Source organism: Pinus tabuliformis, chromosome 8 (genome assembly GCF_031772625.1).
Source record: "Pinus tabuliformis cultivar Carrire ecotype Pingquan chromosome 8, CPIR1, whole genome shotgun sequence".
NCBI classification, from domain to species: domain Eukaryota; kingdom Viridiplantae; phylum Streptophyta; class Pinopsida; order Pinales; family Pinaceae; genus Pinus; species Pinus tabuliformis.
Window position 1 is genome coordinate 1,392,826,073 of NC_142294.1, and position 14,050 is coordinate 1,392,840,122.

General features: G+C 39.0%; 1 protein-coding gene across 4 annotated transcripts in view; it reads right to left on the bottom strand.

Annotated features, from left to right (window-relative positions):
• Positions 1–14,050, bottom strand: part of LOC149240758 (Calcineurin-like metallo-phosphoesterase superfamily protein) — a 210,953-nt gene that overhangs the window by 30,322 nt on the left and 166,581 nt on the right. For all 4 annotated transcript variants that reach the window (XM_089373806.1, XM_089373805.1, XM_089373807.1 and 1 more), the window contains 2 exons: positions 4,909–5,015; positions 4,733–4,804 (listed from right to left, as the gene is read on the bottom strand). In XM_089373806.1, the coding sequence (XP_089229932.1) occupies positions 4,733–4,804; positions 4,909–5,015 (179 nt within the window). The remainder of the gene's footprint in view (positions 1–4,732; positions 4,805–4,908; positions 5,016–14,050) is intronic.

Genomic DNA, 14,050 nt, shown 5'->3' on the forward strand with positions numbered 1-14,050 from the left:
AGTAGTGACTAGTGATGTTTTTTTGTAGAGGCCATTTAGAGCCTCCTTGATTATGTGTTTTTGTTCTAATCTCTATATATTACATGTATTGGACAGTGCATTGTGTGCCATTTTGATATAATAGATATATTCATGAGCATACTTTGATCATATGTTGTCTTCTGTCTATATTCTAATGCTTTGAGTTTGGAAGCATGAAAAAAATAATTTTAAAAATATGTTTCGTCATAAAAAAATAAATATTTAAAGTATTTTTTACAAAGACCGTATCATTGAAATCAACTAGGCTGAGTCGATACCATGTCAGAGCCGGAATCAGAGTCGACCCTCGGCCAATTCCGAATCCGAATCGGAGTTTTAAAACTATGGCTAGAATCACTACTGGGACAAATTAAACTCTTCCTGCTTTCTGCCACTGGAAAATCGACCCCTGTCCAACAATTCACACTGCCTGGCTAAGCATTGCGCAACCCCTGGTAAATTCATTCTGTTGCTCCCTCTGAACAATGAATTTCTCCCTCTTCACCTTTGATCCGTCAAATAAGCTCTGATACCATGTGAAAATTTAACAAGTCTAATCGCAACAACTGGAAATTTATTCTTCTAACTGTAATTATGCAATTTATTTGCTACGACAAACAAAGAATAAATCACACTACAATTTTTCACCATAAAAATACTGCAGAAAATAAAAGCGTTGGAAACTAAGAAATGCTAGCACACACATAAAAATGACACCTTTATTTTTGGTCAATTGTCCCCGGAAAAACCCAATGTGGGAAAACAGGTGCAGAAAATGAGGGTTTTATTATTATTATTATGCAATAGTGAATCTGAGTACAATAATTTGGATGCCAAACTAGCAATTCAATATGAGAGAATCACTAGCAAAATTCTTGTGAGGAATTCTCCTCACCCCACGACATAAATCAACTCCCAAAATTGGCTCTACAAGCCATCCTCTCAACCCCTGCGTGAGCCTCTGTGCAAGCCTTGCGCATGCCCTTTTGCTCTGCCTCCAGAACCTGCTGATTGTTGTTGTTGTTGTCTCTTCCTCTGCAGATGATTCGCTAGACCTACTGGACTAATTCTTGACCTTCTGCAATTGAATCAAACCCTCCTCTGTCTAGATCAAACTGCCTCTACATGTTGCCTACACAGCCTCTATGTGTTGCCTACGCAACATCTCTGTAGACAAATTTGCACTCCCTCAAATTGATTCTTTCGGCTCTGGAAACCTCCACCGGAATACTACCTCACTCCTTTGCCACTTGCTATTCAATCTCTGACTCAATCTCTCCTTCTAAATCACCTTCATTGGAAAATCAAATTGTCTAGATCACAGAGTATCTACATTGATGTGTTCTCCATCTATCCATCGACCTCTTCTCATAATCTCCAATTGGGACTTCAACAGCCGCGATTAAATCTTAATCGATGGTTGAGATCATCTCTAAGTCTATCCGTGTGAGTTTCTACATGATTCTCAACTTTCTCAATTAATTACTATTAATTAACTAGTTTTCCTAAGTTAGACTTAGGAAAAATTTAAATGATGATCAATTAATTTGAGCTATCTCTAGGAGGAATTTCCACAAACGGTTTCTGGGTTTTGGAGAACTCGTGTGTTTTAGCCTCTCCACCAAGTTTGAGACTAGAACACCATTCAATGCTGCAAAACTAACATATATTAATTTTACATGTCTATTGTGGTTGATTTATATGTTATAAGAAATATTTGCTAAAGGAATAACATTTGATATAACTTATACTACTATTGGAAAACTCTAGTTTAAATAAGAAGCCCTAGGATGAAGAATTACCCTAGGACATTACAAAGTTGTTGAGATAGTGATCTCATCATTGAATAGACAATCTAGTTATATATTGATGAAATCAACAAGCTTTTTCTTAAGTTGGAGTATGGGATCTAGATGAAGCTCTCAAGCTTAAATTTATTGTAATATTACGTCTTTATCTTCAAGAGGTAATAGGTCTTACTGTTATTGCTTCCTTGGAGAAAGCATTGTTAAGTTGGATGTTTGCAATCTAGATGAGACTCTCAGGCTTAAATTTATTGCACTATTATATCTTTTATCTTTAAGAATTAATAGGTCTTATTATTATTGCTTCCTTGGAGTAAGCATTCCAGTATGCCCTCACATTCAAACATTGACTTGAAAACTTAGAGCAACTCCTTCGAGGTTTTTGAACAATGTGGACTCAATGGAGTGAAAATTGTACTCGAAATAAATCGGGATAAAGATGGAGAATAAGCACAAAACTATAAATCAACTACATAAAAAATAAATAAACAAAAAATTCCAGAATCACTTCTAAAGAAACATAAACAAATGATGTAAAAAGAAAAATTTCTAAAATCGCTTTTAAAAGATCATACCTTTGGATATATGATGCCAATAGAAAAGATACCAAGGAAACAATTAGGCATATTGTTCAAGTACCGATATTTGAGATTTATATATCATGACCCTTAGATAAGGATGAGCTGTATCACATGGAAGAGACAAATTGCAAAGGTATCAGCAGGTTCTCTTTGTAAGTGATACACAAACTTTATGGTTTGCGATAGGTGATTATTTATAATTGATGAGTCAAGAAGCCCTCAAGGTGGATTACATGAAAGAGGAAAATGGTTGATTAACATTACCTCATCAAGAAGCCCTCAAGGTGGATTACATGAAAGAGGAAAAGGGTTGATTAACATTATTGGTAACGGAAAAAAAGAGACATGATGGAGGGACTGAACTAAATCACCTTACATAATTTCTTTCACAAGGTTTTTGTTAAATAATTGAATTAAATTAATACTGCAAAGATTGTAATATAGGAGATAAAAAAGTCTATTGTTAAGGATCACGTCATACTAGACAACAAACATTATTATCATCTAGAAAAGCATTAACTGAACAAGCGAAAGTTGATCAAAGGTCACTGCTGTGAACATTGACATTGACAAGCTTTATTGTAGAATTGAGTGAGATTTCATTCTAGATGGGTTATCTTTGTTAAGATGGGAAACCCTTTTACTACATTTGTGAGCATGAGCATGATTTTCTATAATGCCTCAATCAAAGTTTGTGTTAATAGTAATTTATTAAAAGTGATTATGCTCTAAGGGTTTTTTGGGAATGGATATTGATTGTGCCACCATCTTTTTCAAGGAAATCCTTGTGGAAAACTTTCCGAATACTATACTTCCCTATGATCCATGGATAGTAAACAGGGTAAATTGTTGATCCTGAGGGGATCAAGATAGTCATAACTGTGACCTCCCCAACTTTGGAGGAAAGATGTAAAAAATCTTTACATCACTCATAACTACTTGAACTAACCGTCTTTGTATATAATTATTTTCAATGTTTTATTTAATTCTAAAATTAACATTACAAAGATTGTCCAATAAGTGAAAGCAGTTTAGATTCACTTCATACTAGACAACCTTATTATGACCTAGGAAAACATTGGAAGGACAAAGAAGCTAACCAAAAAGCACTTTTTTATAAACAATGACAAAAACAAAGTTTATAGTAATATTGAGATGAACTTCATTTTACATACAAAATTTTGGCTGAGATATGAGAGTTTTTAACTTGATCCATCAAAAGAATCTTCAACGATAACGTTATTATTTCAATATCCCTAACTGCTATTATAATGTAACTAAATGTAACCCCCACCCCCAACTCCCTACGCTGAAAATACTGGAACACAAACCAGTTCATTGACTATTCCCGTCATGAAACTCATTCCATGCTTTGAATTAGGACTTGGGAATTCAAGGGAAGCCATAAAGAAATGTCTAGTAATGACCACTACCCACTTTGTAATTAGGCGTAAAGTCTCCTACAACAACACAGTAGGTGGTGAGCTCATTCCCACAATTGATAAAAGCATTAAATCAATTAAATAAGCATACTCGAGACATTAGGATATTCATAGAAAGTTAAAAGTGGAAGTTGGAACTATTAAGTATCTATGATTCATAGAGGCTATGTCCTCTTATTATTTTTAGACTATAACATCTTACACCCTAGATAATGCATATATAACCTATGACCTTGTTGCATTATATTGGAAATGCACATTCGACGAAAGAATGCATGCTATCTCTATCTCTCGTCTTTGTAATCTTCAAAACTAGCGATGGAGACTCTATTCCTATGAAAGTGGGAAAAGCGCCATAACAACATAATAAGAACATTTAAATCCCTCTACAAGTTAAAGTCTCACTTGGATTTATCCATTTAAAGCAGATTTTGAATCAGTTTTCACAAACAATATTCTCTAATGGGTGGTAGAACCATTTGAACCTTCACGCTAGCAGTTTGCTCTGGTTCAACTTAACTGAAAAGATGAAATGAACTACCAAGCTACTCACACTTAAATTAGAGTAAGGAACGGAAATCAGCAACCTTATATTAATACATTGAAGATTCTTCCATGCTTTACCTAATCGAAAATTAGAAAATGAAATCAGCATTTAAGGTTTTACTAGGAAGCCCTTACAGGTTCTGCGATCAATCTATCTAGTATATTTTCCATTCACTATTTGTTTTAATATCAAAAGGCATTTCATGTTTGCATGCAAGTTGATGGCAGATGCAAACGTTTATACACAAGGAAAGCTTCAGCAGAGTGTGTCACTAAAACAGTCAAGGAAAACACATTGGCCACAAAAACATCAATATACAAGACAGGAAAAAAATACCTGGATCACCATGATCACCTCCTCCAAATTCCCAATCTCTCCCACAGATGTCATTCATATTAGATCCCAAACCTACAATGAACCCAATATACTTACGTATGAAATATATAAATCATTCCTTTAAAGATTCATCCAATAATACATACCAAAAAATTAGTCTATCGTTTAACCATCACCTTTTGGACCATTATGTGCAAGAAATACAATATAATGCCCTTCTGGAGCTCCTAAAGCAGTTTCATATATTTTCCTTGCACTTTCTTGCATGTTAATCACTCCATACCTACATCCAAAATGGTATAGTGAATAAAATATATCTGCATCAATAAACTGGTTTGATTATGAGAGCCTTTCAGTGTTGTTTTGGAGATTTATAAGGAAAGTTTTTCAATAACATTCATCAGAAAGAGCTATTACTGCTGTTTTTTTCATATGGATAATCTGATCAAAGTTAGAAGCCTCAAGATTGACTATAAATACAGCTAAATATTTTCCTTATTCCAAGTTGAGGCCAACATCAACAAATTTGTTGCAATCATTCAGTAAGCCACAAAAATTTCCTCGCTGCAAACATGCAAAGTTCATCATTTATAATGCGTATGCAAAAATAACAACAATACCTATGAAACACACCTTCATAAAGTTTATCTTAACAAATAAAAGTGTGTTTTCCATAAGGCCCCCTTTGGTAGGTATAACTGGTAACTAATCAACGAAGAAAAAGAGTGCAAAGGTGGACCCGCCTAATGATCTCAACTGCATGGGCTATGGGTGTTGGATAAGGCAAGGACAAAGACGACGCAGCTGAAGGGACTTGGCGAGATAGGGTTATCTTATCTGAGAGAACCAATATAGAAGGGTATGGTTATAAATAAGAAAAGAAAGTTGAAGTGTCAGATGAGTCAAAATTCTTTGTGCCTATATAAAGTAGCGAATTGAGCATTTAAGTTGTCGTGCCAACAAAAACTGTCCATGACTATGCTTGGATAGAGTAAAATTTCCAAATGAATTGTTCAAACATTAAAAAATGTTAGCAGTTGCATGTAATTTTACAAGGAAACAATTTTTTAAACCATTTCAATGAATAATAATGTAGATGTGATCTGGGAAATGGCCCACTATTTCTCAAGATTTAGAAAGGCGCCTTGTGCACTATGAACAGGAAGCTGCCTATTGCCTCCCTCGTCCATTTTGTCAAATCTAGGCAGTCATAGTACCATGATCAAAGGCCTTGCCACTGGGTTGCATTGTCAGGGAGCATCAGGAGTGAGGACATAGCTTGCCCCTGCCACCTATGCCACAAAATGACAAGTTCCTCGTTCTTGCTCTTGCTTCTGCCATGTTAGATGCTAAAAGGCCTCTGGAGCTGAAACTTGGTAATAATGGTTGGGAGCCAATTATTCCTAAACTGTACAGATTGTTGATGGATGGCAGTCAACCCTGAAGGATTGTGATGACACCTTAACTAGATTTCAAACTGTGTTGACTCCTGCTTGACATATGTGTTTGGTATTATGCATTATCTAGGCTATGGGACTGCAGATCAAGAATCCGTTCACCATTTTAGATTATTTCATGGACAATGGTATGCTTTGTTATTTGCCCAAGGGGATTTCATTTGATTTTGGTTATGTTTTGTTGAAGAATCTAGGGCATCTGGGTTATAGTGAGATTCTTCTGACGATGATAACAATTTGTGAAGTACTTTTTACTTTTCTTATTAGCACGATATTCTCTTATTATTATTAGTGTGTATTCTCTTACTTCACCAAACAGTTACCAAAACAAAAGAGACAAGAACACAAGATGTTGGCTCTCAGCCAAGGCAAAAAACCCTCTCACCTACAAAGGAAAACCCTTCTGCAAATTTTTCTTATTGAAGCTTCAATTGACAAATTCCAAACCCTAGACCCTTGACATGTAGATCCTCCTAGCACAAGTCAAACCTTCCCTTTGATCAGAGATCAATTCCCCTTGCTGCACCTTGACCTTCTTCTTGGTCCTTCTCAACTGATGGCTTTACTGCAGAAACCCTAGTCATGCATACCCTAGGAGAGATACTCTTCTTTTTCCCTCTTCACTTGAGGTGGAGCCTTCTTCACTCCAGGAGGAGGCCTTATTTCTGTCCTTGTTCTTGACTAACTGAGCTCCTTATCATTGTTGTGATCACTGATTTCATTTAGCAGCAGAATGTACTTCTCCTCTTCACACATGTGACATAAATCAGACCTACAAGCAATCCTTCAATCTTGGCCTATTAAAACAATCCTTCTTTTGGTGTTGGCTTGATGAATAGCTTCTTTTGTGACCCCACTGAACCTGCTTTCTATGGCTGTGATGTCTTGTATTTTGCTGCTGTGGAAGAGTGCCCTAATCTGGCAGTGTGACAGTCTTTCTTGCCCAAAACAGAGATATCCTACTCGGCCTTCCTTTCGCTGTACAGGAGACTTCTTCTCCACACTTTTTCACAACTCTTCCTCTTCTTATTTCAGAGTGGATGCATGTCCTTCTAGTGAGGCCGAGCTGCCCTTCTTATAGTGATTTTGTCCCTTCCCTTTTGAGCCGACTTGAGCTTAACATGTAGCCAACTTGCTGGACCGAAATTAATTCTTTACAAGAGGAGGCTTGACTTGCTTGGAGGATTTTGTCTTGACTCAAATTCATGACACTTTCACTTGACATTTTTACATAAACATATTTACATAGTGCAACTTGCCCTCTAGGGGTCTTCAATAATTACATTGACTCTTTGACTTTCCTATAGCACTTCAACATGTGCTAGACCTATGCAATGAGCAAGAAACTCATTTTCAAAAGACAAAAATAATAATTCTTTTCTTTTACAAGTACAAATATCAAAATTATACTTATGAAGACCGAACCTAGTTACATTTTCTTCAACACTCCCTCTTAACTAGGGAGGTATTAATAAATCACTTACAAGGTGTTTGGACATTTTCAATCTGAAGAATTCACATAAGAGAAATCAGATTGGCAATCCATCTATTGTAGCATCATAGTAGCCAACATTGTTTCCACAGCAAGGCCTTGACTGACAGCTATATCTCTCATTAGATCAGAGTGCAATGTTGGCGAGACCAATGACCATAGACACCTTCATCATTGTCTCTCAAGGTACATACCCACCAGGGTGTTCACTGAGTATGACCTTCTAGGACTATTCTTGTCTTGGGTTCCCATCCCTCAAAGAATATCGGTCCTCTTGCCTACCCTTATCTTGGATGCCCTACACATCCTCAAAGAGCATCGAATGCCAGATAATTACCCAATCCTCCATTCTTTTTTCCCAAGTGAAGACAAGAATGTTGTGTCTATCTCTCCTTCTCAACTAGGGAAGATATTCTCATTCCTGTAAAGGAATGTACCCAAGTTCCCTCTGACCAGGAACTTGCCCAAGCTCCCACTTAATTAGGGACTTGTTAGAGCTCCCTCTTCAACTAGGGACTCTCCTTTTTCATCAGCAACTTCTTATTGTGGGTCCTTCAGCTGCTTGATCAATTTCTCTTCTTGATGTCATGAAATCCAGTCAAGCTTCTTCCTTGTAGGGCATCAGCCATCGATCACTTTCCTTCTTGGTTTGTCATGTCATTCCTTTCTTCATGGAAAGTGGCCTTCTTGGTACATATTTGGAACCTTCTTCATATGGCTACTTCTCTCTCATCATGCTTCTTTTAGGAATTTCCATCCATCACATGAATTCTAGTTGTACTTGCACTTACAACTCTTGTTCCAGTAGCCTTGCATGACCCCATCCAGATATTACTCAAGAAATCAAAACATAATATTAAATTAAATAGTACCTTACGAGATGGCTTTCCATCATGACATCTTGTTGGCTTGAATCATCAGCATCCCGCATTTTCACATCTCCAAGGCCTTTATGTGAAAATTCCTTAAACCCAAGAATCCCTACTACAACAACTAATGATATTTCTCCTACTCGTTAGATTTACATGAACAAGTTATTTGCAGTTTCCTACGACAAACATTGAAATACATACACTACAGCCTACACCATTTAAATAATATGCTGAAACAAGAAACAGAACAATAGAGAAAGATACAACACAAATGATAGTTGTTTTTGGACAAATGTCCCCGGAAAAACACAATGTGGGAAAACCGGTGCAGCAAATCTGAGGGTTTTTATTATTAAGCTGAAGTATTTATGAATACAACTTTTGGATGCTTTCCCGGCAATCCAATTATAGAGAATATCACTCGGCAGAAGAAATTAGTGAGATTACCTTTCTCTACACTGCAAGTCCCGGTTGATCCAGCCGCTGAAGCAACAAGTCCCCAACTACTTCTGCACTGCCCCTGCGTGGGCCCTACATCAACCTCTAAGGCACTAAGTCACCTCTGTTGGGAATCGATTTTCCCTCTAGAGCTAATTCCAGCCCTCCCAACTCAGAAACGTTAACCTCCTCAACAAATTCGAACTTCTACGTAGGAAGCTCTATGCTACTCTACGTGGGGCCTGCGTGAGCCCTTCTTGGCTCTGCGACACCCTCTCTGGCCTCTACACTACCTCCTTTGTGCGTCTCTCTGCCTCTCTGCTGAGTATCCTTGGCTCCAGAGAAGGTCCTCCAACCAAAACTCCCTCTGCCCCTCACTGAGTGATCACTACAAATCACTGCGATGCCTCTAGCTTCAGTAATTCAATCTGACTGATCAACACTCTGTGTATCTTCCAAATGACCCTTAAGCCTCCTTAAATAATCTTCTCGTTGACATTCAATGGCCTAGATTAGAAGCTAATCAATGGCTGAGATCATTTCTACTTGATCCTCTTCTTCTTCTAGAACACCCACAGTGAGATTAATACCCATTAAGTATTTTAATTCCTAAGTTTAGACTTAGGGACCCATTAAAAATAATTAATTATTTTAATAAAATTGTCTCTGGGTGGAATTTCCCAAAACGCTTTCTGGGTTCTTTGGAATACATGTGCCCAAGCCTCCTTACAAAATTTGAGACTTAGAGCACATTCGATGCTACCAAAAATCAACACTCCCTCTTAGCGAGGAATATGCTCTAGCAATGCCTCCACTGAATCATCACCTTGACTTCATAACATCGTCCTCTGCGCTACTAATGTCTGACATGCTGTCCACCAACTACTGCATTGCTGTTGCAACTGTACTTCTGCTGACACTGCCACTGTCAACAATGCATCCATACTACAGCTCCCTCTGAATTTCTGCATCTATGCTGCTGCTGGCACTACATTTCCAACTGCCCCTGCATTGCAAACTACTGCTACTACTGCATCAGCAACAGAAAAACATTCCAAATTACTGAACAAGTTTTCAACATAGATACATCTCGATGCTGAAGATCTGACTGTTGTTAGTCCCACGCTATCCCTTTGAAGCCACTGCGTTGTTGCTACTACTACATTGTGCCTCCCTGCACTACGCTGCTCAGACTTGGCGTTCTAGCCACTGCATCTATCGCTCCAACACTCTGCACCATTTGACACTGGTCCATCCTGTTGCTACTAATCTGGGTTCCTGTAGCAACGAATTGATCCGAGAGGTGGAATCCTCAAGGATCCTGCCCATTTGTAGCTCTTTCAAACTACAACTCTAAATCAGCCCACCTCCCTCCTGGAGGTATCTCGGTTGTCATGGAAAACTCCTCCTCGATCTTCGCGGGTGCAACCTTCGGATCGTGCTTCTCATCGTTGTCCTTCTTCTTGAGAGGACAATATGTTGCGTAGTGACTCATTTCACCACACCTGAAGCATTTTATCTTCGAGACGTCCTTCTTCCACCTTTGCTACTCCTGCTACCCCTTGCATGCAAGGGCTGCATTCTCTTCCTCCTCCTTGGGCTTAACCCACTATTGCTGCTTCCATCAAGCTTACACTTGACTAGATCTCTCCTCAGCTCTTCTTGTTTGAGAGCTGCCCACATACTATCCCAGTCTAGCAAAGCTGCCCTATCCAGGATGCTCTGGACAAAGACTTGCCACTCTTCTGAGACTGAGTTTAGGGCCAGTCTCACCATCTCGGAACCTTGAGGTGTAGACCCCACAGCTGCTAACTCGTCCTGGGTCTCCTGAAACTTCAAGAGGAACGGATCAATTTGATCCCCCTTCTGCATCTGTGCAGATCTCAAATTTTGCTCTAAGTACATCTTTCGTTGCTCGGAATATCCTTGATAAAGCATTGCCAAGGCATCCCACATCTCCTTAGCAGTCCCTCTGCTAGCAATGTGACATACCACGTGATCCTTTACTCCATCAAGGATCATCCTCTTGGCCTTCGCCATTTCTCCCCTGTGCTTCTTCAGTAGATCTAGATCTACGGGCTCAGCCACCACGTTGTCAACATAGGCCTTGAGAAAATGCTCATCTAGAAGACACGACATCCTTGCCTTCCAGATCACATAGTTGGATGCCCCATCCAACTTGTCTTGATCTCTTAGCCCTGAAGTTGCCATCTCTGCCACGAAAATGTCAAACTACTCCTCTCTGTCTCTTACTGTTGCTACTCAGACAATAAGAAAACGGACTTCTTGGCGGGAAGTCTACTAAGGAAAAAATTCCCTCACTGTGCTTCTCCTCTCTTTTCTAGTGTCTTTCAGCCCCGCAATCTTCCTGTTGAAAACTATGTCCCACTAGCTCTTTACTCACGCTAAATCCACTGCGTTGCTCCCTCTGTCACGGCAAAATTTCGATTTGGAAAACCTTCCTCTCCATCGACTCACTCAAAGAGATACTTTCCCCAAAAATTTAGCCCCCCTGGCTTGGACTACGCAATCCCTCTGGGGATTCGAACGGCTACCTCCCGCAGCCATTCGATCTCCTTCTCTGCTCAGCACTGGTTTCTTTGGTTTTTCTCTTCTTGTTTCACCCTCAACTTTGATACCATGCGAAAATCCTTAAACCCGAGAATTCCTACTGCAACAACTAATGATATTTCTCCTACTTGTTAGATTTACATGAACAAGTTATTTGCAGTTTCCTACGGCAAACATTGAAATGCATACACTGCAACCTACACCATTTAAATAATATGTCAAAACAAGAAACTAAACAATAGAGAAAGATACAACACAAATGACACAGTTGGTTTTGGACAAATGCCTCGGAAAAACCCAATGCGGGAAAACCAATTGAGCAAATCTGAGGGTTTTTATTATTACGCTAAAGTATTTTTTAATACAACTTCCGGATGCCTTCCAGCCAATCCAATTACAAAGAATATCACTCAATAGAAAAAATTAGTGAGATTACCTCACTCTACACTGCAAGTCCCGGCTGATCCAGCGTCTGGAGCAACGAGCCCCCAACTACTTCTGCATTGTGTGGGCCCTGTGTCAACCTCTAAGGCACTACTTCACCTCTGCTAGGAATCAATTTGCCCTTTGGAGTTGATTCTAGCCCTCTTGGCTCATAAACGTCAGCTTCCTCAATAAATTCAGGCTTCTATGTAGGAGGCTCTATGCTGCTCTGTCGGGGCCTTCCTAGCTCTGCGTCACCTTCTCTGGCCTCTACGCTGCCTCCTCTATGTGTCTCTCTGCCTTTCTGTTGAGTATCCTTGGCTCCAGAGAAGATCCTCCAGCCAAAACTCCCTCTGCCCCTCACTACGTGATCACTACAAAACACTACGCTGCCTCTAGCTTCAGCAATTTGATCTCACAGATCAACTCTCTGTGTGTCTTCCAAATGACCCTCAAGCCTCGTTAAATAATCTTCTCGTTCACATTCAACGACCCAGATTAGAAGCTAATCAATGGTTGAGATCATTTATGCTTGATCCTCATCTTCTTCTAGAAGTTATACCCACAATTAGATTAATACCCATTAATTATTTTAATTTCCTAAGTTTAGACTTAGGGACCCATTAAAAATAATTAATTATTTTAATAAAACTATCTCTGGGTGGAATTTCCCAAAACGCTTTCTGGGTTCTTTGGAATACATGTGCCCAAGCCTCCCTGCAAAATTTGAGACTTAGAACACATCTAATGCTACCAAAAATCAACACGTTCCAGGTGTCAAGGGTCCTTTGATCCTTTTCTTTGTCAAAGTTCTCATGCCTTCTTCCGGGAGATGCCTTCAACAATTCTATTGGATGTTGATTCCTAGTGTCCATGGTGTAATTTTATCCTTGATCTCTTTATCTCATATGCTTCTTTAGAGATTTTTCTTTGTCAACCACCTCATACTCCATATGAGGACATTTCTCATGTTGACCTTTATCTATGAGTAAACCATGCATTTGTGCATTTTCTTCAGTGAAAGAGAACTACCCTATTTTTTACCATGCTACCAGAGCAATTCCCCATGCTCATTGATACAAATGATGACATGACTTCAACTGAAAACATAGATGCATACATACCTTATCTTAGTTCTTTTCCTTGATCATCTCAGCTTCCTTTGACAGCTTCCTAGATTGAGATTACCTCAATCTCCTTTGCTTTGCTATATCTTTCCTTGCCTACATATCATCCTTTCTTGAATCCCCATAAGTGGAATTCTTATTGAGACGTCTATTTTTCCTTAAAGTCATGAACCCTCTATTGAAGATTTCACCGAAAGATCCTTGTAGTCCTCATCCTACAAATGCTCATTTCTGTTGATGACAGTGGCCTTCTAAGATGATTCTTCTTGATCATGATCATTTCTTTATGCATTGATGAGGTTATCCAATGGCTACATCCTTCCTACATGAACATCTTCATTTGAGCTATCTCTACATAATGCTCCTATATTCGTGAAGAAACCATTCTCTAAATCATGCATTCTACTCTACTGCTACATGTTCCTATGATACCCGAAACTTTTAAAGAAGATTTATGTGAGGAAGTTGATCTCAATTATAGTAGAGATCCGGAGGGTCCTCCTTCTGCTTCTTATCTTCTTTCACTTCTAGGGTAATGTGGGCTTCTTCTCGTTTCCCCTTACTGTTGTCCTTCTTGAACTTAGGACAATCCCTCTTATAGTGTCCATAATCTTGGCAACCAAAGCAATGTACTTTGGACATATCTCTTTTACCCTTTCTCTATGGATCAAACTTGCCAAATTTCCCCTTTCTCTTGGCCATAGCAGCAAATGCCTGCTCCTTCGAACGCACATCATCTTTGGCTTTGAGTCTAGTCTCCTCAATTTTGCATAGAGACCAAAGTTCATTCAACAAGGTAGCTTCCTTCTTGGCATATATACTTGATGTGAAGTTGCCCCATTCCTCAAGTAATGCATTGAGCACCACAGTCGTCATTTCTCTGTCTGACATTACTTCTTTCTTACAGCTGGTCTCTCATCTCTGAGACCTTCATGAAA